This window comes from Saccopteryx bilineata, chromosome 1, assembly GCF_036850765.1.
Source record: "Saccopteryx bilineata isolate mSacBil1 chromosome 1, mSacBil1_pri_phased_curated, whole genome shotgun sequence".
Classification (NCBI taxonomy): domain Eukaryota; kingdom Metazoa; phylum Chordata; class Mammalia; order Chiroptera; family Emballonuridae; genus Saccopteryx; species Saccopteryx bilineata.
The window spans coordinates 353,278,593-353,306,376 of record NC_089490.1 but is presented as its reverse complement, the minus strand read 5'-3'; the positions used below and the strand labels follow the sequence as shown (position 1 = coordinate 353,306,376).

At 38.0% G+C, this 27,784-nt stretch overlaps 1 protein-coding gene across 1 annotated transcript; it reads left to right on the top strand.

Moving 5' to 3' along the window:
* The first annotated feature begins 7,308 nt into the window (after positions 1 to 7,308).
* OR6A2 (olfactory receptor family 6 subfamily A member 2) lies at positions 7,309 to 11,862 on the top strand. Its single transcript, XM_066253816.1, has 2 exons — positions 7,309 to 7,333; positions 10,668 to 11,862. The coding sequence occupies exon 2, from the start codon at positions 10,774 to 10,776 to the stop codon at positions 11,812 to 11,814; it is 1,041 nt and encodes a 346-aa protein (XP_066109913.1). The 5' UTR covers positions 7,309 to 7,333; positions 10,668 to 10,773; the 3' UTR covers positions 11,815 to 11,862.
* Positions 11,863 to 27,784: the final 15,922 nt, after the last annotated feature.

Below are 27,784 nucleotides of genomic sequence, written 5' to 3'. Positions count from 1 at the left end.
ATATGATCTCACTTATATGTGGAATCTAATGAACAAAATAAACTGATGAACAAAATAGAAACAGAGTCATGGATACATGGCACAGATTGACAGCTGTCAGAGGGGAGAGGGGTCGGGGGATTGGGTGAAAGAAGTGAAGGGATTAACCAAAAAACATATACATAACACATAGGCACAGACAACAGTGTGGTGATAGTTAGAGGGACATGGGGTTGGGGTTACGTGAAGGTGGGTAATGAGGGGGAAAAGGGGGTGGAAAGAAACCTTGCTTGGGGTGAAGGGTGCATGATGCAGTGTGAAGATGATGTTTCATTGAGTTGTACAATTGAAACCTGTATGGTTTTGTAAACCAATGTCACCCCAATAAATTCTATTAAAAAGTAAGTTGGTTGATTCTAAAAAAAAAAAAAAAATTAAAAAATGCAAAACTATAAAATCTTGATAGAAAAACGTAAGAGAAAAAATTTTGGAACTATGCTTAAACAAAATAGTTCTTAGAATTCACAGCCAAAAAAATTCATAAAAGGTAAAATTGATAAATGAAAAACTTGTTGTGTGAAAGACTGTTAAGAGGATCAAAAATGAATCTACAGGCTGAGGTAATGTATGTATGTGCAAGCGATTATAGATAGACTAGGCTCGAGATTACATATAAAAAACACTCAAAACACCAGTTAAATTTTAGCAACCAGGCCCTGGCCTGTTAGCTCAGTGGTAGAGCGTCGGCCTGGCGTGCGGGAGTCCCGGTTCGATTCCCAGCCAGGGCACACAGGAGAAGCGCCCATTTGCTTCTCCACCCCTCCCCCTCTCCTTCCTCTCTGTCTCTCTCTTCCCCTCCGGCAGCCAAGGCTCCGTTGGAGCAAAGATGGCCCGGGCCCTGGTGATGGCTCTGTGGCCTCTGCCTCAGGCGCTAGAATGGCTCTGATTGTGGCAGAGCGACACCCCAGATGGGCAGAGCATCGCCCCCTTGCTGGGCATGCCGGGTGGATCCCGGTCGGGCACATGCGGGAGTCTGTCTGACTGCCTCCCCGTTTCCAACCTCAGAAAAATACAAAAAAAAAAAATTTAACAACGACAACTCAAGTACAAAATGGGCAAAAACACAGATATTTCAAGACCCTGGCCAAATAGTTTAGTTGGTTAAAGCATCATCCTAATGTGCTAAGGTTGCAGGTTGGACCCCCGGTCAGAGCATATAACAATCAACCAATGACAGCATGAATGAGTGGAACAACAAATCAATGTTTCTCTCTTTGTCCCTCTGTTTCTCTCCCTTTCTCTCTCTCTCAAAATCAATACATTTAAAAAATAATATTTAGGAGGCAAATAAATACATGAAAAGATGTTTAATTTTATGGTCATTAGGTAAATTCAAATCAAGCCACAATAAGATCCCACTATCAAAAACACTAAAATAAAAAATAGTGACAACACCAAATGTTGACAAGGATGGGGAGAAACTATATTCCATATATTTGTGTTAGTAATGTAAAATGGTGTATACAATCTGGAAGACAGTTTGGCAGTTTATTTTTAAAAATTGAGCCCGCAATTAACATATGACTCAGTAATTACACTTCTGTGCATTTATCCCAGAGAAATGAAAACTTATGTTCACATGAAACCTGTACAAAAATGTGTATAACAGCTTCATTTCTAATATCCTAACCTGGAAATAACTCAGCTTTAACTGGTGTGTATTTAAACAACTGAGGTACATCTGTGGCATGTAATACTATTTATTAATAAAAATATGAACTATTGATACACATAGAAATCTGAATAAGTCTCCAAGAAATTATGTTAAGTGAAAAAAGCCAATTGCAAATGATTCCATTTATATAGTATTTCTGAAATGGCGAATTATAGAAACAGAGAATGTGATCACCAAGGCCTAAGGAAAGGATAGGGGCAGGAAAGAAATGGATATGTCCATAAAAGGACAAAATGAGTACCCTTGTGATGAAGATATTCTGTATCCTGCCTATATCCAAGTTGTTACCTGTTTGTAATAATGTACTATAGTTTTGTAACAAGTTACCAATATGGGAAACCACAAGGAGTACATGGAATCTTTTTGTAGTATTCCTTACAATTATCTAATAGCTCTAGATTAGTACTCTTTTCATGAGCATAATTATATATGCAAATAATAGTTTTGCACCTGTTTTTTTCAATATTTATTATTCATTTTTCTCATGTACTATATTCACAAAACTGCCTAAAAAACCATGAAACAACGTGGATAAAGAATAAAAGAATATTTTCCCATCTTTTATCTTAATAAGAACATGTCTAGAATGTTCTCATTTTTTATATACATTTGGTTTTAAACAGATATTGATTCCACAAGTCTTTATCTGCAATTCCAAAATCAAAGCAAGTTTGTGAATTAAGTATTTTTTCCTAAGTTTGAGGCCTAAAGTCACTGGATGATAAATCTGTTATAAAATGGTGTGACAAAGAAAACCAGATAGAAGGTGACGGAAGACAATTTGACTTTGGGTGAGGGGTATGCAACATAATCAAATGTCAAAATAATCTGGAGATGTTTTCTCTGAACATATGTACCCTAATTTATCAATGTCACTGCATTAAAATTAATAAAAATAAGATAAAAAAATAAAAGCTTGTGCCAAGGTTTTCATACTCCAAAAAAAAAATGGTGTGAGATTATTAATTGATTTTATTTATTCCTCATTGTAAAAATACCCATAGGTAGAGGCATGCACATGTTAGCATATAGAATGCTGTTTCTGAACTCCCTGGAGGTGTTAGGAAACACAGGGTGCAGTCAACATATCACCTTTCTTTTTTTTTTTTTTTTAATTTTTTATTTTATTTATTCATTTTAGAGAGGAGACAGAGAGGGACAGAGAGAGACAGAGAGAGAGGAGCTGGAAGCATCAACTCCCATATGTGCCTTGACCAGGCAAGCCCAGGGTTTCAAACCAGCGACCTCAGCATTTCCAGGTCGATGCTTTATCCACTGTGCTACCACAGGTCAGGCCCATATCACCTTTCTAAAATCTGAAAATTCCAAGTGTCTCATTTGTATTGGATAAAGAAATTTGGACCTGTGTATTTTTATTTTAAGGATGTGTCCTTTCTATCCTCAAAATATAAATTACTATATACACTGCTCACAAAGATTAGAGGATATTTCAAAATGAATATGAAGTGATTAAAAAAAGAAACATTTGATTTTTTTATTAAACAAAAACATCAGAAAAGCAAACAAGTCAAAGAAAGTTGTTCAATTATGCAAATGAGATGCAAAACCAACTTTTGTTTCATGGGTAAAAATGCACTATACAAAAGGCTAAAAGTACTGGAGTATCTGCACATTCTCTGATCTTGAAAGTGCAGCATTGTTCACAGTGGCCAAGACATGGAAACAACTGAAAGGCCCTTCAATAGAAGACTGGATAAAGAAGATGTGGCACATATACACTATGGAATACTACTCAGCCATAAGAAATGATGACATTGGATCATTTACAACAAAATGGTGGGATCTTGATAACATTATATGGAGTGAAATTAGTAAATCAGAAAAAACGAAGAACTACATGATTCCATACATTGGTGGGACATAAAAACGAGACTAAGGCCCTGGCCGGTTGGCTCAGCGGTAGAGCGTCGGCTTGGCGTGCAGGAGTCCCGGGTTCGATTCCTGGCCAGGGAACACAGGAGAGGCGCCCATCTGCTTCTCCACCCCTCCCCCTCTCCTTCCTCTCTGTCTCTCTCTTCCCCTCCCACAGCCGAGGCTCCATTGAAGCAGAGATGGCTCGGGCGCTGGGGATGGCTCTGTGGCCTCTGCCTCAGGTGCTGGAGTGGCTCTGGATGCAACAGAGCAACGCCCCAGAGGGGCGGAGCATTGCCCCCTGGTGGGCATGCCGGGTGGATCCCAGTGGGGCGCATGCAGGAGTGTGTCTGACTGCCTCCCCGTTTCTAGCTTCGGAAAGATGAAGGAAAAAAAAAAAACGAGACTAAGAGACATGGACAAGAGTGTGGTGGTTACCAGAGGTGGGGGGAGGGAGGATGCGGGATGGAAGAAGGGAGAGGGGGAGGGGGAGGGGCACAAAGAAAACTAGATAGAGGGTGACGGAGGACAATCTGACTTTGGGTGATGGGTATGCAACATAATTGAATGACAAAATAATCTGGACATGTTTTCTTTGAATATATGTATCCTGATTTATTGATGTCACCCCATTAACATTAATAAAAATTTATATATATAAAAAAAGAATTGCACATCCTTCAATTTCTCAACCCCTGCAATGCCCCTGCAACATGATTTGCCTAAATGTGAAGTCTGGGGAGCCATAGGACGTCTTAAAGCTGGCCAAACACAGACGACAGTGGCAATGGTACTTAGAACATCTCAAAGCATGATTAGCAGACTGTAGAATCACTTTCAAGAGACCAGCACAGCACGAAGAAGACGAAAGTAGGGTTACTTATCTGCCACAATAGCAAGAAATGACTGCTGCTTGACCTTATTGACAAGAAGGAGCAGGCGCAGCAGTGCAATAGAACTGTGAGGACAGTTTCTTGCTGCCACTAGGCAATGGATATGCACCCAAACCATATAAAATCAGCTCCATCATGTTGGACTGCATGCCCAGAGACCAATGGTATGCATTTTGTTATCTGCTGAACCATAGAACCAGTAAAAGGTAGGCTGATGAGCATGATCGTTGGACCCATGATGTCCAAGTGAGGACCCAACTGTCCTCTTCTCTGATGAGTCACAGTTCAGTCTGCAGACTGACAATCATTGTGTCCTGATCTGGCATGAACAAAGAACACAGAAGAATCCATGTTTTATGTGAGAAAGGGACTCCTTCAGTGGTGGTGGAATCGTGGTGTGGGCTAGCATCAGTATTGGTGGTCATACTGACCTCCACATCATCCGAAATGAATTGCTGATGGCTGTCAGATATCGAGATGAGGTCCTGCACCTTATAGTGGTACCCTTTGTGGGAGCAGTTAGAAACAACTTTCTTTTCATGGACGATAATGCAAGGCCTCACCGTGTGCATCTTGTCAACAACATGCTTCAGGAGGCAGGAATTGAATGCATGGACTGGCCTTCATGTTCTCCAGACCTGAATCCCACTGAACATGCTTGGGATGCATTGGGAAGATGTCTAGCAAACCGTCCAGTGCCTCCCACAACACTTCCTAAGCTGGAAGTTGCCCTGGAGCAAGAGTGGCAGAGGATCCCACAACTGCTGGATAGTTTGATCCTGTCCATGCCCCATTGCTGTCAGTGTGTTTTGTCAGTCTTGGGTGACCATACACCCTACTGAACAGTCAATAGTCAATGTGTGGCACTATCATCCAGTTTAACATGCTTCTGTTCACCCCCACCAATATGTCACTTGCTATTCAATCACAATAATTGAGTTTGCATCTCATTTGCATAATCAAACAACTTTCTTTCACTTGTCATTTGTTTTTCTGATATTCTTTAGTTAAAAAAAATCAAATGTTTCTTTTTTTATTGCTTCATATTCATTTTGAAATATCCCCTAATTTTTGTGAGCAGTATATATTATATATGGAACTAAAACCAGAAACCTTAACTCTTAATTCAGTGATACTTCTATGATATTATGGAATGAAGGGACACTACCCATGTGGGTCAAAAGATTAAGGAAGAGACAAACAAATCAAAAGATTAAGGTAGGTTCTAGTAATGTTGAATTCCTACATTACTAGATTGAATCATGTTACAAGCACTCCATATATCTCATAACATTTACTCTTCTCAACAACTCTGAGATATGTTAGTCCTATTTGACAGATTATGATTCTACAGTTCAAAGAGGTTACATAAACTTAAGAATTACTTAATGGCCTGACCTGTGGTGGCACAGTGGATAAAGCAGGGGTCCCCAAACTACAGCCCATGGGCCACATGTGGCCCCTGAGGCCATTTATCTGGCCCCTGCTGCACTTCCAGAAGGGGCACCTCTTTCATTGGTGGTCAGTGAGAGGAGCACATTGACCATCTCATTAGCCAAAAGCAGGCCCATAGTTCCCATTGAAATACTGGTCAGTTTGTTGATTTAAATTTACTTGTTCTTTATTTTAAGTATTGTATTTGTACCTGTTTTGTTTTTTTACTTTAAAATAAGATATGTGCAGTGTGCATAAGGAATTGTTCATAGTTTTTTTTTTTTATAGTCCAGCCCTCCAATGGTCTGAGGGACAGTGAACTGGCCCCCTGTGTAAAAAGTTTGGGGACCCCTGGGATAAAGAGTTGACCTGGAATGCTGAGGTTGCTGGTTCGAAACCCTGGGCATGCCTGGTCAAGGCACATAAGGGAGTTGATGCTTCCTGCTCCTCCCCCTTCTTTCTCTCTCCTCTCTAAAATAAATAAATATAATATTAAAAAAAAAAAAAAAGAATTACTTAAGCCCTGGCCGGATGGCTCAGCGGTAGAGCGTCAGCCTTGCATGCAGGAGTTCCGGGTTCGATTACCGGCCAGAGCACACAGGAGAAGCGTCCATCTGCTTCTACACCTCTCCTCCTCTCCTTCCTCTCTGTCTCTCTCTTCCCCTCCTGCAGCCAAGGCTCCATTGGAGCAAAGTTGGTCCGGGTGCTGAGGATAGCTCCATGGCCTCTGCCTCAGGCGCTAGAATGGCTCTGGTTGCAACAGAGCAACGCCCCAGATGGGCAGAGCATCACCCCCTGGTGGGCATGCTGGGTGGATCCCGGTCCGGCGCATGTGGGAGTCTGTCTGACGGCCAACTTCAGAAAAATACAAAAAAAAAAAAAAAAAAAAAAAAGAATTACTTAATGACTGAGCTAGGATATCAACCCAAATTGGCCTGCCCCAAAACCAAAGGCTTTGTTTTGAAAGGAATGTGATATGACAGAAAGAAATGTACACTAACAAGGAAGGAGAAGGCAAAGGAAGGTAGTAAAGATGTTGTGACACCCTCTCCTTCATGTAACTTTCTTTATAAACACCTACATTCTAAGTTTCCCAAACACACTTTCCCAAAGGCCCTGCCTCAGTCTTTTTTTTTCTTTTTCTGTTGTATCCATTTGGTCTCCTGGGCTCCAGCTTCAGAGCCATGCCCAACCATCAGAAAGAAGGAGGGAAAATGGGGACTACAGGAGGGAGGTGCAAGATAAAAGAATCCTCCCTGGTTTGGCAGCATTCTCAGATCATGGGAGGAAGGAGAAGTGGAGTCTGCAACGTTTTTCTTTGTCCTGCTACTTCAACTTTCTTTTATATATGCTCCGTAAGTCTTTTTCTAATTGATGTGGTCATCCTAGGAGGACCCTGAGTCAAAGACATCTAAATAAAGTGAGTAGATTCCCCTATCTGCTGCATTCTCTTCATGTGGTCAGTTCTCTCATGTTTACTTTCTGTCCAGCACATTCATTTTCCTATTCCTTTGTATACCTAATGAAACCCAAACAAAACCTATCAAGTTTCCACATGTGGCCTATTCTATTGATATGTAGACAAATATCATTTTCTTAATCTTTTCTATTTGTAGCTGGTCTCTGTATTTGTTCATACTCTGCTTGCCCTCCTTATATCTTTCATGACCTCCATTCTTAATCTGTTCTTTCTATACTATAGTTACCTAATCTTTTCTCATTAAATCTGTTGTCTATATAGCAAATTTATCTTACCAGATATCATACATTTTATTAATAGAAGATCCAGTCTTTCTGCATAATCTAATTTCCTCATCTTTTATCTGGTCCCTGTGGATCTACTTAATCTTCTACATAAGATGTCTGTTTTCCTTACGTAGTATTCCAACGCTGTCAATTTTTTTTTGTAATCCATTTAAATTCTCTACTCCTGATCACTTCCACACAGCTCCTTTTATATTTTATCTTCTGTATATTCCATTCCTATAATCTATTTATCTACTATGCCTATAACATACCTTTTTCCATTTTCCACCTATCTATATGTCTGTACAACCATTATAATATTTTTTCTAATTATTACTTAAGGCTGGCCCTGTAACAGAAATATATTTAAATACATATATAGAGATATAGAATGGAAACAGTAATGAGAAGAAGCTCACCAACAGTGAAAAGGAAAGGGGAAAAAAAGGACAACTAATGTTTCTATAAGGAGATGTTGCATGAGCCAAGACTGGAAAGTTGACTAGGAGTCAGCTGTGCTCATGGAGATTGCAGCATGAGTAAATGCACAGAGATAATACACATGCTGTATGCCAAGAGCTACAGAGTATAAAATACAAGGTAGATTGTGGCAAAAGGTAAGGTTTTGGTGATAGCAGTGGCAGGTCATAAAACTTAGACACCTTGTTAAATAGTTTGAACATTATTGTGTGGGTAATGGGGTACCATGAAAAAATTATAAGTAGGGGATTAAAATGGTCAGATTTGATCTTTAGGGGAAAGACTATACAGGCAGTGGGACTCATTAGGAGTCCATGACAAGAATCTAACTTTTTGTTCAAGAGTGCAGAGCATCAAATGTGAAGGTAGAAAAAAAAATTAAAGAATAGGCATAAAAGTCTGGGGTCAAGAGGATAAAATGCCCAATGAATGGCATATGAGGCAGGTATTGAGGAAAAGGAATCAAGACTAAGGTTATGAATGGATATTGTATTTTTGAGATTCATATTTATGAAGCTAGTATGTAATGTAGGGCTAGCTATGGTAGTTTAAACTTTCAGGGATGAGAAAATGAAAATGTGTGTTTACCACTAGATTATGAGCTCTTGAAAGACTGAGTATATGTCTTATTTAACTTCTAAATACCACAATTCTTAGTCTGTGGTCTGGAACAGAACTGATCCACATAAATTTTAAAATAAATAAATTGTGGATATGGACAGAAAGAATGGGAGTGATAGGAAATATAATCCAGGGGTATGGATATTCTGTATTTGCACTGAAGTACTCTAGCATTGAGAGAAATGCTAGGGCTCAAGTACTGAGTAGTACTCAAGTATTAATCATCAAGCATAAAGAGAAGAAAAATTCAGGTATAAAACCATTAGTATATTTGATGTTTTTATATTTCATACATAAGTGAGATATACAGTATTTATCTTTTTTTTTTTTTTGATCTGGCTTATTTTTCTTAGTAGAATGCCCTTAAGATCCAGCCATGTCATTATAAATGGTATTATTTTCTTTCTGTTTATGGGTGAATAATACTGATATATAATATATATATAAATGGTGAGAACCAGGGGCTGAAGGCTGGGAAATTGGTAGATGTTTGTCAGAGAGTACAAACTTTTAGTTATAGGATGAATAACTTCTGATGATATGATGCATTATATGCACAGTTAACAATACTCTATTGTATACTAAACGTTGCAATGAGAGTAAAGCTTTTGTGGTCTCACTACAGCAATAACAAAATGGTAATTACATGAAGTAAAGAATATATTAACTAAATTTATTGTATTACACATTTTACAATATATACTTGTGTCAAATTGTCAGATTGCACAACTTAAATTTATATAATGAAGTTGATAAGAAGACAAGGTTATTGTCGTCCTATTGTCTCTGTAGGGTTGTAGCACTGGACAGAAGTATAGATATTAGAAAGGCAAATGGGGACAGGGAGAATCAGCTGAACTCCTGGGTGCTATTTCTCCTCAAGAGATTCTTACTTTTTAGTCTTAAGCCTGTTTCTATAAGGTAAGCAGGGGTCAGATGTGCTCACACATTAGACTTCAATATGCAATTGAGATATAATTGGTATATAATTGAAGTTTGAAAAGAGAAAACTTTGTTTCTGATACCAAGGCAAACAAATATGCTTTTATTTTTTGTTTTATTTTATATTTTAGTTAAAGAGAGAGGGACAGACATACAGGAAGGGAAAGAGTTTAGCAGCATCAACTCATAGTTGTGGCACCTTAGTAGTTCACTGATTGCTTTTTCATATGTGCTTTGACCAGGGGCTCCAGCTGAGCCAGTGACCTTAGGCTCAAACCAGCATGTCAATGATCCCATGCTCAAACTCAAGACCTCCGCATTCAAGCTGGTGAGCCTGTACTCAAGCCGGTGACCTCGGGGTTTCAAACCTGGGTTCTCAGCATCCCAGGCTGGTGCTCTGTCCACTATGTCATTGCCTGGTCAGGCTACTAAGTATGCTTTTATACTGGCCATGATACTGTTAAAATAATTAAACAAGAAAGCCATTAGAGTAGGTAGCTTTAGTCATGCCTTGGCAGACTGCCTGGTTTCACCTCTTCCTATCTGCATGACCTGGGACAAGTCACTTAAACTCTCTGTGCCTCAGTATCCATAGGTGTTAAGTGGAGTTAATAATAGTAGTAACCCAAGGTTCTTCTGAAAGTTAAATGAATTAATATCTGCAAAGTTTTTAGAACGATGCCTGTACACATAGCAAATACTCAATTGTGTTATATGTTATTGTTATTCCTCCATTACTATTTCCTCAAAACAGTCACGATCCAACTCATAGACAAACTCTCATGTTAGAGCAGCCCAGCCTCTCTTACTATTTTTTTTTTCTGTATGTTCTCCAGGGACTAACTGGTGTCATCTTTACGTGGTGCTTATCAATACACACTTCTCCATGTGCCAGAAGAGACTCCTCTCTTATCTTCAACACAAAGCAGTTTATTCTTGTCCCTTTTGTCTTAATTTATTTACAGATTACAGAAGAAAGCAGTGGCCTCAGCTCAGTGATAAATTATATGTACCACATACATTGCATATTTCCAATATAAACCCACCAAGAGAAAGTGTGGGTTCTTGCTGATGTCTCCGAAAGATACTCTAATCTCCCTCCTAAGAACAGTGGGCAAGACCAACCCCATGGAATCAAGGAACCAGAGTGGGAGAGTGAGTGAGTTTGTGTTGCTGGGTTTTCCAGCTCCTGTGCCACTGCAGGCACTACTGTTTGCCCTTTCTCTGCTGGCCTATGTGTTGGTGCTGACTGAGAACACACTTATCATTGTGGCAATTAGGAGCCACTCCACCCTCCACAAACCTATGTACTTCTTTCTGGCTAATATGTCCTTCCTGGAGATCTGGTATGTTACTGTTACTATTCCCAAGATGCTAGGTGGCTTTATTAGGTCCAAACAGGGCCGTGGACAGCTAATCTCCTTTGAAGGATGCATGACACAACTCTACTTTTTTTTGGGTCTGGCCTGCACTGAGTGTGCCCTTCTTGCTGTTATGGCCTATGATCGCTATGTAGCCATCTGTCATCCTCTCCACTATCCTGTTATTGTCAGTGGCCGGCTGTGTGTACAGCTGGTAGCTGGCTCCTGGACTGGAGGTTTTGGTATCTCCACGGTCAAAGTTTACCTCATTTCACACCTTTCCTATTGTGGCCCCAACATCATCAACCACTTTTTCTGTGATGTCTCTCCATTGCTCAACCTTTCTTGCACTGATATGTCCACAGCAGAACTTACAGACTTTGTCCTTGCCATTTTTATCCTGCTGGGACCACTCCTTGTCACAGGGGCCTCCTACACGGCAATCACTGGTGCTGTGATGCGCATTCCCTCAGCTGCTGGACGCCATAAAGCCTTTTCCACCTGTGCTTCTCACCTGACTGTTGTGGTCATCTTCTATGCAGCCAGTATCTTCATCTATGCCCGGCCAAAGGCACTCTCAGCTTTTGACACCAACAAGCTGGTCTCTGTACTGTATGCTGTCATTGTACCATTGCTCAATCCCATAATTTACTGCTTGCGCAATCAAGACGTCAAGAGAGCCCTCCGGCGTACTCTGCACTTGTACCAGGGCCAGGACACTGAGCCCGGGAAAGCTAACAGAGGTGGATAAAAGGCAGGTGTTAAGTCTTAAAAAATATTCTCAAGCTTTGGATCTATGTCTTCCATGAAATCCAAAGGAGCTCTTAGGGCCTAAATTAGGGACTAGACTTTCAAAGACACATCAAGGAAAGAGTCCAAGAGGAGGAGGAGGGACTGGTTGGAAGTTAGCAGCTGGATTTCTATATAACTTACATAGAGAGAGTTTATGTATCATGCATCCTTGTGGGGTGGAAAGGATTGACTGAGCAGAAGACATGACTGAACTTTAATATTTAAACAAAAAATGCAGAACTGGCATCTCTCTACATGGCCCTTTCTGGGTTTGCTCTTAAGTTTTAGTTCTGAAGTTGAAGGGGTAGAAAAAGAAAACACAGGCTTCATTATGGAAAAACATCAAAAGACTGGATAAGATCTCTTCTAGCCAGAGGCTGCAGACTGCAGCCTATGAGATAATGGGGTCCAGGTGGTGATCATTCTAGTTATTTTGTAATTATTCTAGCACTGTGGAACTCCATCTGCACCATTGCAACTTTGGTTTTTACTGATCCTCAATATTAAACATATATTCTCACATTAGTCACCTTAATGAACTCGGCAATTATATTATATTAATTTTTATCTTGCTTCATTCATTCATTTAATTCATTCAATATTTTTTGTGCCCTTAATTTTACCCTTTAATAGCCTATGATAATATAATGGTTAACAACAATAAAATAGATACAGATTCCTCCTTGACATAGCTATAACAGGTAGGGAAGATAAAGGCACAATTATATTCAGAGTTATAACTGTGAGGATGCAAGTACAGGGTACTATGGAAGCAAATGGTAGGTAGATCTAGAGTGAGTAGAGAAAATGTTCCAGCAGAAGTAGCATTTAGGCTAAGACTTGAAGGAATTAGCTATAAAATAGTGAGCAGCAGTGAAGGTCAGGGTTGCAAAGATAAGAAAAACCAAGACTCAAGAGAGAGAGACTATGGCACAAAGATCTAGATGATGATTAGCATAAAGTGATATAAGGAAGTAAGGGATCACATTAAGTGGCCGATTCATATTTACCAATCCAAGTCTAATCAATCTGTGAATTTTCTCTCACTATAACATAGTAAGTTCCGCCGAGGCATTTTCAGTTTCTGCAACTATTAAATCTTCAGTTTGTAGTGTTTCTACCAGGTGAATGGCAGTCGCTTATAGAGTGAAGTGGGAACAAGGTGAGTTCACTTTGAATATTGAGCCTTGACTACAGCAGCTTTTTATTCTGAATGACAGATGTTATTTGGTGTTTGACTCCCTGCTAATTTATGAATTCCTCTAGAACAGAGACTAACCTTATTCTTCTTGACTCTACAGCATCAGCCACAGTCCCTGACACTGCAGATGCCTGTGACAGGGTCTCCTATACATTCCACTCCCCAGTTATCTATTCTCTGCACACCGGTAGTCTCTTTGTGTACCTCATCTCCCAGGGGGTGAAAGCAATTGATCAATTTTTCAGCTATTGATAATAAAATTAATCAAATTAGTAAATTTTATAAATATTGAGAAGCAGAGTTCTTTATAAGTGTACATAGAAAAATGTCATACAATGTCATATAACCATGTAAATATGTAAGATCTATTTTTTCTGTTGAATTTTATCAAATTTATTTTAATAAAGTATTAATTGAATGAATAAATTAATATGCTATTTATAACCCTTTATGTATTTTTATAAAAATAAATTCACAAATAAAAATTATCTTTGTTCTTGCTCATGAATTTTAGTCCAGAAAATAAGGTAACATAAAGGTTTTAAAGCACTCTACTTTATCTATATACTTTTGTTTGTTAGTCTTGTCTCTAAAATAAAGGTATTCAACAAATAACTAAGAAAATTTCCAAATATTGGACAATAACCTTCAGATGTTGCTAAACAACTTGCTTTTTTCAGAGAGAAATATATGCAGAAGGGATGTTATAGGCAGACACATTCTGTCACACATTAGATCTATATCTTAATTGGTGAGTAATCCTGTACCAAATTGAAGATACAAGTCATTTCTTGTCCTATGGCCTAACTCCCAGACTTCAAAAAGTCTGAGCAATCACCTTATATTTTTCCTCAGACCCACAGTCTAATCATGACCTGCATAATCTTTTTTTTTTTTTTTTTCTGAAGTCAGAAACGGGGAGAGACAGTCAGACAGACTCCCGCATGCGCCCGACGGGGTTCCACCCGGCACGCCCACCAGGAGGCAACGCTCTGCCCACCAGGGGGCGATGCTCTGCCCCTCCGGGGCGGGGGGGGGGGTCGCTCTGTTGCGACCAGAGCCACTCTAGCGCCTGGGGCAGAGGCCGAGGAGCCATCCCCAGCACTGGGGCCATCTTTGCTCCAGTGGAGCCTTGGCTGCAGGAGGGGAAGAGAGAGACAGAGAGGAAGGAGAGGGGGAGGGGTGGAGAAGCAGATGGGCGCTTCTTCTGTGTGCCCTGTCAGGGAATTGAACCCGGGACTTCTGCACGCCAGGCCGACACTCCACCACTGAGCCAACCGGCCAGGGCCGACCTGCATAATCTTATCACTATGATGAGAAAACCATGACAGGAGACATGGTAAGATTAAATTGGAGGAAATATAAAGTTTCAATCTAAAGCTTAGCATAGAGATGCCATCATCTACCTGTTCCATGTGTCTTTTGCTTTGGATCCTTGCTTGTTTTCTTCTTCGATTGTTAAGAAAGGACATCCCTCCTTTGTTGTGGACCGGTAATGGCAAAAAGCCATTATAGATTCAAGGCTTGGCAGGGGGCTTAAGTTCTACCCCCTCCATCTCCATATTTGGCTTTGATGCTCTGTGTTTGCACCCACTCCCCTTCCTTCCTTGGGTTGCAGGAAGCAATGTACATACCCTTCCTCTGACTCTTTGTTTTCAGATGTTTGTAAAATTCACTAATGTATACTGTTTTTGCCTTGGGAGAGTTCCTGTCTTAGCCTTTGATGTGCAACTTTGTATCAGGGTCCTTGATTTGCATAGGTCCATATAATAAAGCGAACTGAGGCTGTGAGGCACTCAGATGCTGCCAGGCAGTTTGAGGAGTCCTCCCGGTCCCATCGGTTTTGTTCTGACAAAGTGTGTTTCCTTAATTCCGCACCGTTATTTGGAAGCTGCGCTGGTCCGCGGCACTCCTTCTAAACTTCTTCCTTAGGTTTTTCTTAATAACTATTCCCATGAGACAAAAAAAAGAGAAGAACCATACAAAAAAACCCAAAAGGAAGAGCCAAGACAAGAACAGTTTCCTTAAAAGATAAAAGAGGCAATAGTGGCTACTGTTAAATTTTCTTTACACGTGATTTCCAAGCCTGATGTGCAATGGTTTAACTTTGCTGCTTGGGAATACTTTTCTGTTGAGTGGAGGGAGTGGAGAGAAAGTTGTGCTTCTCCCTAGAACTTAGTATGTACTATTAACACTGCTAGCTCATCTTTTGTGTATTTTTATCCTCTAACCAGAAATCCCTCTGAATAACAGTAATGCTTTAAAGTAATATTTTATGAGTAATAGTTACTTCTCAGACAACCAGAAAGAAAAAAGATGATCAAGACTTAAGATGAGGATCAGCCACTGGGGTGATTTGCCATGAAGCTGTTGCCGTTCTGTTTGCCATCTGATAATGATCTAGTATTATCTCTGTTGACCATTGGAGATCACTAGGAAAATTTCTTTAACTTCTTGGTCATTGTTCTTCAAAATCCTAGAGCATTTGTGAACTAGATCCCCAAGGATATGTATTTTAAAGAACAGTAGTTGTCTCTACTGAGTAGTGGGCTCATTGCATCCTGGACCTCTTCAGCTCTAGGTTCTGCCTGGAAGAGGACTGTGAGAAGGTCGCATATAAAACCAACCCACATTCAGCAGTGAAGAAATATAAAATGAGAGCAAGAGAGAGAAAGCAGAGTGGAAAGAGATAACATTGAGTAAAGATAGAAAGAAAAAACATAAGACAAAAAATTTTTTTCCACCTTGGGCTCTCGTTGTCCAACAGAGGCATTCAACAAGCCAAAGAGTAACCTTTGAATTTGGCTTTAAAGTATAACCATAAATATAAATTGAGGTGATAATGCATTTTCTTTTAGTCAATAACAGAATAATTTTTCATTTCCCTATAGGCCATCTGAACCCCAGAGTCTTTCCCAGGTAAAGAGAATCACAAAATCATGGAAATCTTGAGTTTCACAGAGTAACAATTTTCTAATATTTAGATCAAGCTATTTTAAGATCTCTCCTTTTCCTCTTTTTCTTTTTACTTTCTGTCACTTATCTTCAACTTCTTTCAGGTGGAGAGGCAAAGACTCATGGGCAACAGGACCATGTTCTCTGGAACACCTCTCTATAGATCTGGCCACTGAGGACTGAAACAAGATCTCTAAGCCAGACTTAACCAAGATGACCAACTTCACCCAGGTCCCTAAAGAGAAATAAACAGAAAGCATTATAGTGAGACATTTAGTATTAATTAAACATTACAAATAATTTGCTCATTGAGTTCCAACTGAGCACCAGCAACTGTGTTGGACATTAGGGATAAAACAAACAAGCTGAAAATAGGATAAAATCAGTATTTTTCAAGGAATTTTGAAATCTAGTATACTGACAGGTAAGCAAATAATACACATTATCATGTTACAAATCTCTAAGGCCCAAAATGTTACAAATCCCGATAGCTAGGGGTGATGAGCCAGAGGTGGTGATAGTGGGGGTGGCTATGGATGGTTTGATAGAGAGGACAAGTCTGAGTAGGCATTTTTCAGATGGCAAATATTAAAAAGAATTTCAAGCAGAAGACACATACAGTGCGACTGCATAGATAGTCTTGATGGAGGATGTTATACTGAAGAACTTCAAATTCTTCAATGTGACTTGAGCTTGGGCAGAGTATATGACGAAAGAAGACTATCAGGATGAAGAATGTGGGGTTCAGTTCGTGAGGCACAGCTATGCATTGAGTTTAGACAAAGAGAAGCCAAAGAGGATTTGAACTGCAGAGTCACAAGTTCATCCTTATATTTTAGCAAAATCACTCAATCTGGAGATAAAAATACTATATAATATCTTTACATATTGTCTTAAATGAACAGTAGACCTGTTGCTAGCCCACTGAAGTGCATGTTTCTATCTTCACTGAAACTTGAACTTTTGATTTTCCTTTCCATCTTACCTTCCACCCTAATGACACAAAACCCCTTGCGTTATTTGCACTATTCTCCTTGTTTTCTTGCAACTTCCTCTTCCTTCTTGAGAAAACCTATTTCCTTCCTGTAGTACCTTCCAAGGAATGCACATCATTTTAACAGGAGAGCCCCTCCTCTGACTGAGCCAACACTTTCATCATAATAAAGACCTTCAGTGTAGAAAAATATGCAGCAACTGGGTGGAATACACCAGGTCAGTGGCCAGAATAGAGATCACTGTACAATGGAAGAGGTCATGTAGATTCAGACTTGAGAGGCATATGGGGCTTGGAGTAAAAGCATCACAAAAATTATTCAGTCTTGACTGGTACATAGACTTGGGAAGCAAGTTGCTCACACACACACAAAAAAACACCTAGATAGATCAGGTTTTGGAACTTCAGACAAATCATGAAAGCTTAGATGGGGAATAAAGGCTAAATTCAAAAGTGAGGAGTATAGATATAAAAGACTGGAATTAAAAGGAAAATTGCTTTCGGCATGAGGATCAGAGCCAGGAATCAGGTGAGTGGGCAAGATGGTGAAGAAACAGGGAAAGAACAGACTATGGATTCATAGTGGCAGTGAGCAGAAAGGTGGGAAGCAATTCTTAAAGAAGGAAGATTATAGCATAGTAGCTAGAGTATAGACTTTGGAGATTGACAACCTTAGGTTATAATATCATCTCTGCCAATTTTTAGTGGCATAAATATAGCCAAATTATTTACCTTATTCTCTTAAATGTAGGACCAATAATATCTGCTTTATTTGTTGTGAGAATTAAGTGCGATAAAGTATGCAAGTAACCACGCAAATTCTACCATACACTAGGTACCCACTAAATGATGAATATGTTTATTATTGAACAGATTATATAGGCAAAGGCAGAGATGAGGTGCCAAGGTGAAGAAAGCCAAGTAGGAAAAGTGGGTGTGTTCAATAGAGAGAAAGTATAAGACAGTAGTCCCAAGTGGCTCTCATACATGTAACCCAAATATTGGGGTATATGCAGAGATCTAGGTCTAACACCTGAAGTAATAAAACACTAATAACTTACTCCAAATTTCAAGAATAAAAATCTTAAAAATCAAGGACGCTCAGATGATTTGTAAATGACTCACCTTGTTTCCCACATGCAGTGTCACAAGAAATATTGTCAGATGTTGCAGCACCCTTTGTGTGTTTTGAAAATGGAGAGAATTAGTAAAAAGATACAGAAAAAGTATGAGGTAAGAGGGTCAATTATATAGCCTCATCCTCCAGTCTTGTCTCAATCCATTCACACTATCAATTCTTTCTAACCAAATTAAAGTCATTCTGTCAATAACTTTTTATCTCTTTATTCTGTGCCTTTGCATTTTCTATTTTCTCTTCTTGATATTTCTCCCCCATCCAAAACTCTTCAATGTTTCATTTAATTTCAAATGGCACCTCCTCGGTGAAAGCATTCTGGGTCCTTCTGACAAAAAAAGATTATTCTCTATCCTGGGCTCCTGGTACTCAATATTCTATTGTAATGCTTGTTACATTATGTTTTAATTCTTTGTTCCCTTCTCTGCCTCCTCTACTAGACAGTTTCAATGTCTTTTGTGGTGTTTTCTTGGCAAGGTTAAAAGTATAGGGGCTGGTGTGAGGGGAGGGGTCAGGGAATGGGAAACTAAAACTAACATCTTAAAGATGAGAAAGACCTGAATATTATCAGAAAAGCAGCAATGGTAGAAAGGAAGCAGTCAAAGGTCAGGAAAGAAAGCAATCAACTGATTGGATAGTGTTCTAGAGCAGATGTAAAAATGTGTCTAGTAATAAAGAATTACTTTTAGGGAAAGAGATAAATTGATTAACCATCTTTAAAAGTTATAGAAAATGACTCAGAAGAATCTGCTAGAGTATGAAGACTCTACCATGAGATTTTTATTTTAAAACATCAATAAGATCATGTTACTCAACTGCTCAAACCCTTCCAGTTCACTCAGAATAAAAGCCAACATAATTACAGCTGCTGAAAAGAACATGGTATCTGCTCATCATCATTTCTCCCACCCTTTCCTTCTCTGACTTCATTTCTCCTTTTCACTTATCATGCTCCAACCATACTAGATTCTTTGCTGTTCCTCACACCTTCCCTCACCTTAGGGTCTTTGACAACCTTTTCCCTTTGTCTGAAAAGCTTTTCTACCAAACATCCAGATGGCTAATGCCTTCTTCATGATTCTACTCAATGAGGTTTATCCCTATCGACCTATTTAAAATATGAACATGCCACTATTCCATGTTCTCCTGATTTTCCTTAGTTTATCCCATCTTCTCCACAGAACTTGTCAATTCCTACATTTTTATCTGTATTATAATTATTCAAAGTTTTGAGAAGGATTGTATTTACAACTTGTATCCCTCCACTGCAATGTAACTTCTTAAGATTAGGACTGTTGGCCTGTTTTTGTCAGTTTTGTTCAGTAAACTATTTAAAGCATAGAGAATAGTACCTGTCACATAGTAGGTGCTTAAAGAATATTTATGGAAAGAATGAATTTAATATACAGAAAGAGATGGAATTTCTGACTGATAAGTTTCCTGAGAAATGAAATGTAAAGCAGATAGAGGGACTGGTTTTAGATAAGAATTAAGGAAGAAATGAGATGTGAGCTGGTGAGCACAGTGATTTGCTTGTGGAAAGCTGAATCAATACACATCTCATTGTCATTTGTCTTTGCAAAAAACCAGTTGAAATTGTCTGTTGAGATTTGGAGGAAAGAGTAGGGTGGTAAATTGAAGATCAGAAGGCAAGAGTTTTTGGGGAAAATGGAGAGTGATTTGCTTTAAAAGTGTAAGACAGCCAGACAACGTTTGTGACCCAGTTGACCATAAATTTATGGAGATATTATCTGTATCCTTTGTGAGTTTTCTCCAGCCAAACTAATTGGAAAAAAAAATCCCCATTGTTTTCTTTGATAGCCACCTCTAAAGGCATGGGTTAGGAATTTCCTCCTATGAGCTTCCTAACATGTATCTTTCTTATGGCTGTAATACCCAGACCATAATGACTTATTTATTTGCTTTATCTCCTTCTCAAGACTGAATTTGGAAATCTGATTTTTTTATCTTTAAATTTTTGATATGCAATATGGGCCACACCCCCAGTAAGTATTCAGTGGATTTTAACCTTTACCAAAAACAGTGCTATAAATCTGCATTCACGATTTATTGGAATTTTCTAGCCTTTTTTCATTCTTAAGGGAATTGACGTTTAGATAAGTTGGAATTTGCTTCATATTGTAAAGTTAATAAGAAATAAATCATGGACTAGAATTCAGCTCTTCCAATTATTTGTTCCAGTGACCTGTCGTTCTTTTTAATGCTTTAGGATATTCTGAATATTGGGACTCCTTTTGTCCATTTTAAGTCGCTTATTATGTTACTATTTTGTTTTCTATAATTCCTGAAAAGCCAGACATGAGTGAGTGTACACAAACTTCTCTGTAATTTTTCAGATTTAGGCTACATGCTTCCATACTGCCTCACACCTCTTGAGCAAAAATGATCTGGCTGAGAAAGTCACTAAAATTAATTAAAGGAAAATCCTACTTAGTGGAGAAAAAGTCAAATTTGAGTTTTATTTCACTGCATTTTTTTTTACAACACATATAACCAACTACTTTATTGTAGATTTGATCTGGGAGTTTAGGCAATAAAGTACATATAAATCAGAAATAATAACTAAACCTTGAGGAAATTGTATGTCTTATTCTTCCTTCCAGTTCTCTAATTCTGTGTTTCCCTTTCCAGGTGTTCTCTGTTGGTCTCCTTGAAAAGTATGTTTCCCTTTTTTAGACTAATTCTATTTATAATTTCAAGTCAACCCTTATCTCTATTTTTCTCTTTCATTTATTTCTTTTTTTTTTTTTTTAAATAAATTTTTATTAATGTTAATGGGATGACATTAATATTTCAGGGTACATATATTCAAAGAAAACGTCTAGGTTATCTTGTCATTAAATTATGTTGCATACCCCTCACCCAGAGTCAGATTGTCCTCCGTCACCCTCTATCTAGTTTTCTCTGTGCCCGTTACCCTCCCCCTAACTCTCTCCCTCCCTGCCTCCTGCGTCCTCCCTGCCCCCACCCCTGGTAACCACCGCTCTCTTGTCCATGTCTCTTAGTCTCGTTTTTATATTCCACAAATGCATGGAATCATGTAGTTCTTGTTTTTTTCTGATTTACTTATTTCACTCCGTATGATGTTATCAAGATCCCACCATTTTGCTGTAAATGATCTGATGTCATCATTTCTTATGGCTGAGTAGTATTCCATAGTGTATATGTGCCACATCTTCTTTATCCAGTCTTCTATTGAAGGGCTTTTTGGTTGTTTCCATGTCTTGGCCACTGTGAACAGTGCTGCAATGAACATAGGGCTACATGTGTCTTTACGTATCAATGATTCTGAGATTTTGGGGTATATACCCAGTAGAGGGATTGCTGGGTCATAAGGTAGTTCTATTTGCAGTTTTTTGAGGAACCACCATACTTTCCTCCATAATGGTTGTACTACTTTACATTCCCACCAACAGTGTATGAGGGTTCCTTTTTCTCCGCAGCCTCTCCAACACTTGCTATTACCCGCCTTGTTGATAATAGCTAATCTAACAGGGGTGAGGTGGTATCTCATTGTAGTTTTGATTTGCATTTCTCTAATAACTAATGAAGCTGAGCATCTTTTCATATATCTGTTGGCCATTTGTATCTCTTCCTGGGAGAAGTGTCTGTTCATGTCCTCTTCCCATTTTTTTATTGGATTGTTTGTTTGTTTGTTGTTGAGTTTTATGAGTTCTTTGTAAATTTTGGATATTAGGCCCTTATCTGAGCTATTGTTTGAAAATATCAGTTCCCATTTAGTTGGCTGTCTGTTTATTTTGGTATCGGTTTCTCTTGCTGAGCAAAAACTTTTTATTCTGATGTAGTCCCATTCATTTATCTTTGCCTTCACTTCTCTTGCCATTGGAGTCAAGTTCATAAAATGTTCTTTAAAACCCAGGTCCATGAGTTTAATACCTATGTCTTCTTCTATGTACTTTATTGTTTCAGGTCTTATATTTAGGTTTTTGATCCATTTTGAATTAATTTTAGTACACGGGGACAGGCTGTAGTCGAGTTTCATTCTTTTGCATGTGGCTTTCCAGTTTTCCCAACACCATTTGTTGAAGAGGCTTCCTTTTCTCCATTTTGCGTTGTTGGCCCCCTTATCAAAGATTATTTGACCATATATATGTGGTTTTATTTCTGGGCTTTCTATTCTGTTCCATTGGTCTGAGTGTCTATTTTTCCGCCAGTACCATACAGTTTTGATTATTGTGGCCCTATAATATAGTTTAAAGTCAGGTATTGTAATGCCCCCAGCTTCATTCTTTTTCCTTAGGATTGCTTTAGCTATTCGGGGTTTTTTATAGTTCCATATAAATCTTATGATTTTTTGTTCCATTTCTTTAAAAAATGTCATAGGAATTTTGATGGGAATTGCATTAAATTTATATATTACTTTGGGTAATATGGCCATTTTAATTATATTTATTCTTCCTATCCAAGAACAAGGAATATTTTTCCATCTCATTGTGTCTTTTTCTATTTCTCTTAGCAATGTCTTGTAGTTTTCGTTATATAGGTCCTTTACATTCTTTGTTATGTTTATTCCTAGGTATTTTATTTTTTTTGTTGCAATCGTGAAGGGGATTATTTTTTTGAGTTCGTTTTCTAATATTTCATTGTTGGCATATAGAAAGGCTATGGACTTTTGTATGTTGATTTTGTATCCTGCGACCTTACTGTATTGGTTTATTGTTTCTAGTAATTTTTTTGTGGAGTCCTTTGGGTTTTCGATGTATAGGATCATATCATCAGCAAAAAGTGATACCTTTACTTCTTCTTTTCTGATATGGATGCCTTTTATTTCTTTGTCTTGTCTGATTGCTCTGGCCAGAACTTCTAGCACCACGTTAAATAAGAGTGGAGAGAGTGGACAACCCTGTCTTGTTCCTGATTTAAGGGGGAAAGTCCTCAGTTTTACACCATTTAATATGATGTTGGCTGATGGTTTATCATATATGGCCTTTATCATGTTGAGATATTTTCCTTCTATACCCATTTTGTTGAGAGTCTTAAACATAAAATTGTGTTGTATTTTATCGAAAGCCTTTTCTGCGTCTATTGATAAGATCATGTGGTTTTTGTTCTTTGTTTTGTTGATATGGTGTATTACGTTAACCGTTTTACGTATGTTGAACCATCGTTGAGATTCTGGGATGAATCCCACTTGATCATGATGTATTATTTTTTTAATATATTGTTGTATTTGATTTGCCAGTATTTTGTTTAGTATTTTAGCATCTGTATTCATTAGAGATATTGGTCTGTAGTTTTCTTTCTTTGTGCCATCCTTGCCTGGTTTTGGTATGAGGGTTATGTTGGCCTCATAAAATGTGTTTGCAAGTATTGCTTCTTCTTCAATTTTTTGGAAAACTTTGAGTAGAATAGGAACCAAGTCTTCTTTGAATGTTTGATAGAATTCACTAGTATAACCGTCTGGGCCTGGACTTTTATTTTTGGGGAGGTTTTTAATAGTTTTTTCTATTTCCTCCCTGCTGATTGATCTGTTTAGGTTTTCTGCTTCTTCATGACTCAGTTTAGGAAGGTTGTATTGTTCTAGGAATTTATCCATTTCTTCTAGATTGGTGGCATATAGTTTTTCATAGTATTCTACAATAATTCTTTGTATATCTATGATGTCTGTGGTGATTTCTCCTCTTTCATTTTGGATTTTATTTATTTGAGTCCTGTGTCTTTTTTCCTTGGTGAGTCTTGCCAAGGGTTTGTCGATTTTGTTGATCTTTTCAAAGAACCAGCTCCTTGTTTTATTGATTTTTTCTATAGTCTTTCTGTTCTCTATTTCGTTTATTTCTGCTCTGATTTTTATTATCTCCTTTCTTCGACTGGTTTTGGGTTGTCTTTGTTCTTCTTTTTCTAGCTCCTTAAGGTGTGAAGTTAAGTGGTTTACTTCGGCTCTCTCTTGTTTGTTCATATAGGCCTGAAGTGATATGAACTTTCCTCTTATTACTGCTTTTGCTGCATCCCAGAGATTCTGATATGTCGTATTTTCATTTTCATTTGTCTGTATATATCTTTTTATCTCTGAGCTTATTTCTTCTTTGACCCATTCATTTTTTAAAAATATGTTGTTTAGTTTCCATAATTTTGTGGGTTTTTCCTCCTCTTTTTTACAGTTGAATTCTAGTTTCAAGGCTTTATGATCAGAAAATATGCTTGGTACAATTTCAATTTTTCTAAATTTGCTGATATTGTCTTTGTGGCCCATCATATGGTCAATTCTTGAGAATGTTCCATGTACACTAGAGAAAAATGTATACTCTGTTGCTTTGGGATGAAGTGTCCTGTAGATGTCTATCATATCCAGGTGTTGTAGTATTTCGTTTAAGGCCACTATATCTTTATTGATTCTCTGTTTGGATGACCGATCTAGAGCCGTCAGCGGTGTATTGAGGTCTCCAAGTATGATTGTATTTTTGTCAGTTTTTGTTTTAAGGTCAATAAGTAGCTGTCTTATATATTTTGGTGCTCCTTGGTTTGGTGCATATATATTAAAGATTGTTATGTCTTCTTGATTCAGTGTCCCCTTAATCATTATGAAATGACCATTTTTGTCTCTGAGTACTTTTTTTGTCTTATAGTCAGCATTATCAGATATGAGTATTGCTACACCTGCTTTTTTTTTGGGTGTTGTTTGCTTGGAGTATTGTTTTCCAGCCTTTCACTTTGAATTTGTTTTTATCCTTGTTGCTTAGATGAGTTTCTTGTAGGCAGCATACAGTTGGATTTTCTTTTTTAATCCATTCTGCTACTCTGTGTCTTTTTATTGGTAAGTTTAATCCATTTACATTTAGTGTAATTATTGACACTTGTGGGTTCCCTGTTGCCATTTTATAAATTGCTTTCTGTTAGTTTTGTATCTAGTTTGATTCTTCTCTTTTGTTTTTCTATCATTTGTTTTTGTTTGTTTGTATTCCATACTTCTTTTTTCTGTTGCTACCTTTTTTAAGTCAAGTGTTTTTGTGGTGGTTTTTTCAAGGGTGGTTACCATTAAGTAATGAAAAGGGTACCTACCATATTCATTGTAGTACCCTTTCTTATGAGTATTTCTGCGCTTCATCGTCCTTTGCTACTGTTAATCTTCATCCTTTCTCCCCCTTTTTTTCTTTTGTTGTCACAGTTTAAGTTTGGTTTTATTGTTTTCTTGGTGGAGCTGTTACTTGTGGTTTTGTTTTCTTTTGTTCTTTGAATCTGGTTGGAAAACCCCCTTTAGTATTTCCTGGAGTGGGGGCTTTCTGATGATAAATTCTCTCATCTTTTCTGTATTTGTGAATATTTTTATATCTCCTTTGTACTTGAAGGATAGCTTTGATGGGTATAGTATTCTTGGCTGAAAGTTTCTCTCTTTCAGGGCTTTGAATATTGGGGTCCACTCTCTTCTAGCTTTTAGAGTTTCTGCTGAGAAGTCTGATGATAATCTAATAGGTCTTCCTTTATATGTTGTATTCTTCTTTTCCCTGGCTGCCTTGAGAATTTTTTCTTTGTCATTGTTTTGTGTCATCTTCATTATGATGTGCCTTGGAGTGGGTTTGTTGGGGTTAAGAAAACTCGGTGTTCTGTTTGCTTCTTGAATTTGAGGCTTTAGTTCTTTCCACAGGCTTGGGAAGTTCTCATCTATTATTTGTTTGAGTATATTCTCCATTCCATTTTCTTTCTCTTCTCCCTCTGATATACCTATTATTCTTATGTTATTCTTTCTGATGGAGTCAGACAATTCCTGTAGGGCTTTCTCGTTTTTTATGATTTTTGAGTCTCTTTCTTCTTCTCTCTGTTGTGCCTGAAGTTGCTTGTCTTCTATTTCACTAATCCTATCTTCAATCTGGGCTGTTCTATTAGCTAAGCTTGTTATCTCGTTTTTCAGTTCGTGAATTGAGTTTTTCATTTCTGTTTGATTTGTTTTTATAGTTTCAATTTCCTTGGTAATATATTCTTTGTGATCGTTGAGTTGTTTTCTGATTTCCCTAAATTGCCTTTCTGTGTTTTCTTGTATATCTCTGAGTATTTTTAAGATTTCTATTTTAAATTCTCTGTCATTTGGCTCCAAGGCTTCCAGTATGTTAAATCTTTTCTCCATAGATCTTTCAACATCTATTTGTGTTACCTCTCTATCTTTTGTATCCATAATATTTGATTTCCTTTTTCTTATTGGCATCTGAAGGTGGTCTTGTTGATATTGTTAATTAGAATTAATAAAGAATAAAAATGGGGAAAAAAAAAGAAAAACACTCCACACTCAAAAAAAGTAATGGTTTATTATTTTCCCCTTTTTCCTTTCTTCTCCTCCCCTCCTCTCACCTCTTTAGGTAAATATTGTGATGACCTGTGAATTATATTATGCTAAATGGAACAAAAACTGCCTATAACAGAGGGCCTGATTTGGGGTGAAGAGTTCAAGGGGCAAAAAAGGGAGTAGGGACCTACTAAATGCAAAAAAAAAAAAAAAAAAAAGGAGGATATCTTAGACAAGCATAAAATGATTTGCTTGTAAGTGATGGTCGACTAAGAGATATAGTGAGAGGGATAAGAGGGAAACTGAAAAAAGGAGAGAAAAAATAATATTTAAAGAAGAAAAAAATAAAAATAATAAGTAAAAATCTGTTGTATTAAGTGGAGTGAAGACTAAATACAATGGAGACTTTGGGTTGGGAGGAATGCTAGTGAGTTAAAAAGCAATGTAAAAAGTACCCAAAATGCCACAAAAACAAACAAACAATAGAAAACCAAAAGCAAAAGCAGAAAAGAAAAGAAAAAAAAAAAAGAACAAGCAAGAAAAATAAAAAAAAACTTGAGTCCCAAATTAAATAATTTGTTCGTGATTGAGGATTAAATGAGAGGAAAAGTAAAAGGAGAAAAGAAGGAACGAATAGAAAGGAAAAAATAAGAAAAAGAGAGAAACGAAGGAAGAAAAAAAGGAAAGGGGAAAAAAACAAAAAAGAACAAAAAGAAATCAAAAGGGGAGAGAGTGAGAGTTAAGGGTTTTGGAGTGTAACCCTAAGGGAGAGTAAGGATGAAGAAAAGAAATAAAATGTAACACTCATGGGTAGTGTAGTTCAAGAAAAGGGTAGCATAAGATGGGCAGAGAATAAAAGGACCGAGATGGAGGAAATACAAATAAAGGCAATAAGAAAGAAGAGAGAAACAACAACAACAAAGAATTAGTGGAACAAGTTATAAAGTCTGTGGATTTTTCTTGATATTGAGAGGTTAACTTCTTCCTTTTTCTTTTCTCTTTCTCTTCCTGGTCGGTGACTCTGTACCCCAGGTTCTGCCCCTGTGTCATGCTTAGGTAGGGATTTGCAGTTGATGGGATTCTATGGCAATGTCATATAATTGGTTTTAGTCTCGCTGGTAGTCAAGGATTGTTGGCGTTTGTAGAGTCCAACAATGAGAGAGAGTTTGCTTTCCTGGAGTTTCTCCCCTAGTCTTCCCTTTCTGAAATAGCAGCCTGGTGATCCAGCTATGAGGCTGCCACTGCTTCTGTCTGGGGAGTAAGAGGCTCAAAGAGCTGGGAAATCCCCACTCTATCCTCACTCAGCCCAAGGCTCTGGGTAAGGCTCTGGCAGTCAGAGCCTCCAGCGTAATCAGGTGGGGCTGGGAGTCAATTGTTGTCAAGGTGACTG

What these genes read in the sequence shown, in the direction of transcription:
- OR6A2 (XM_066253816.1), top strand. Translation starts at nt 10,774, where the DNA reads ATGTCTCCGAAAGATACTCTAATCTCCCTCCTAAGAACAGTGGGCAAG.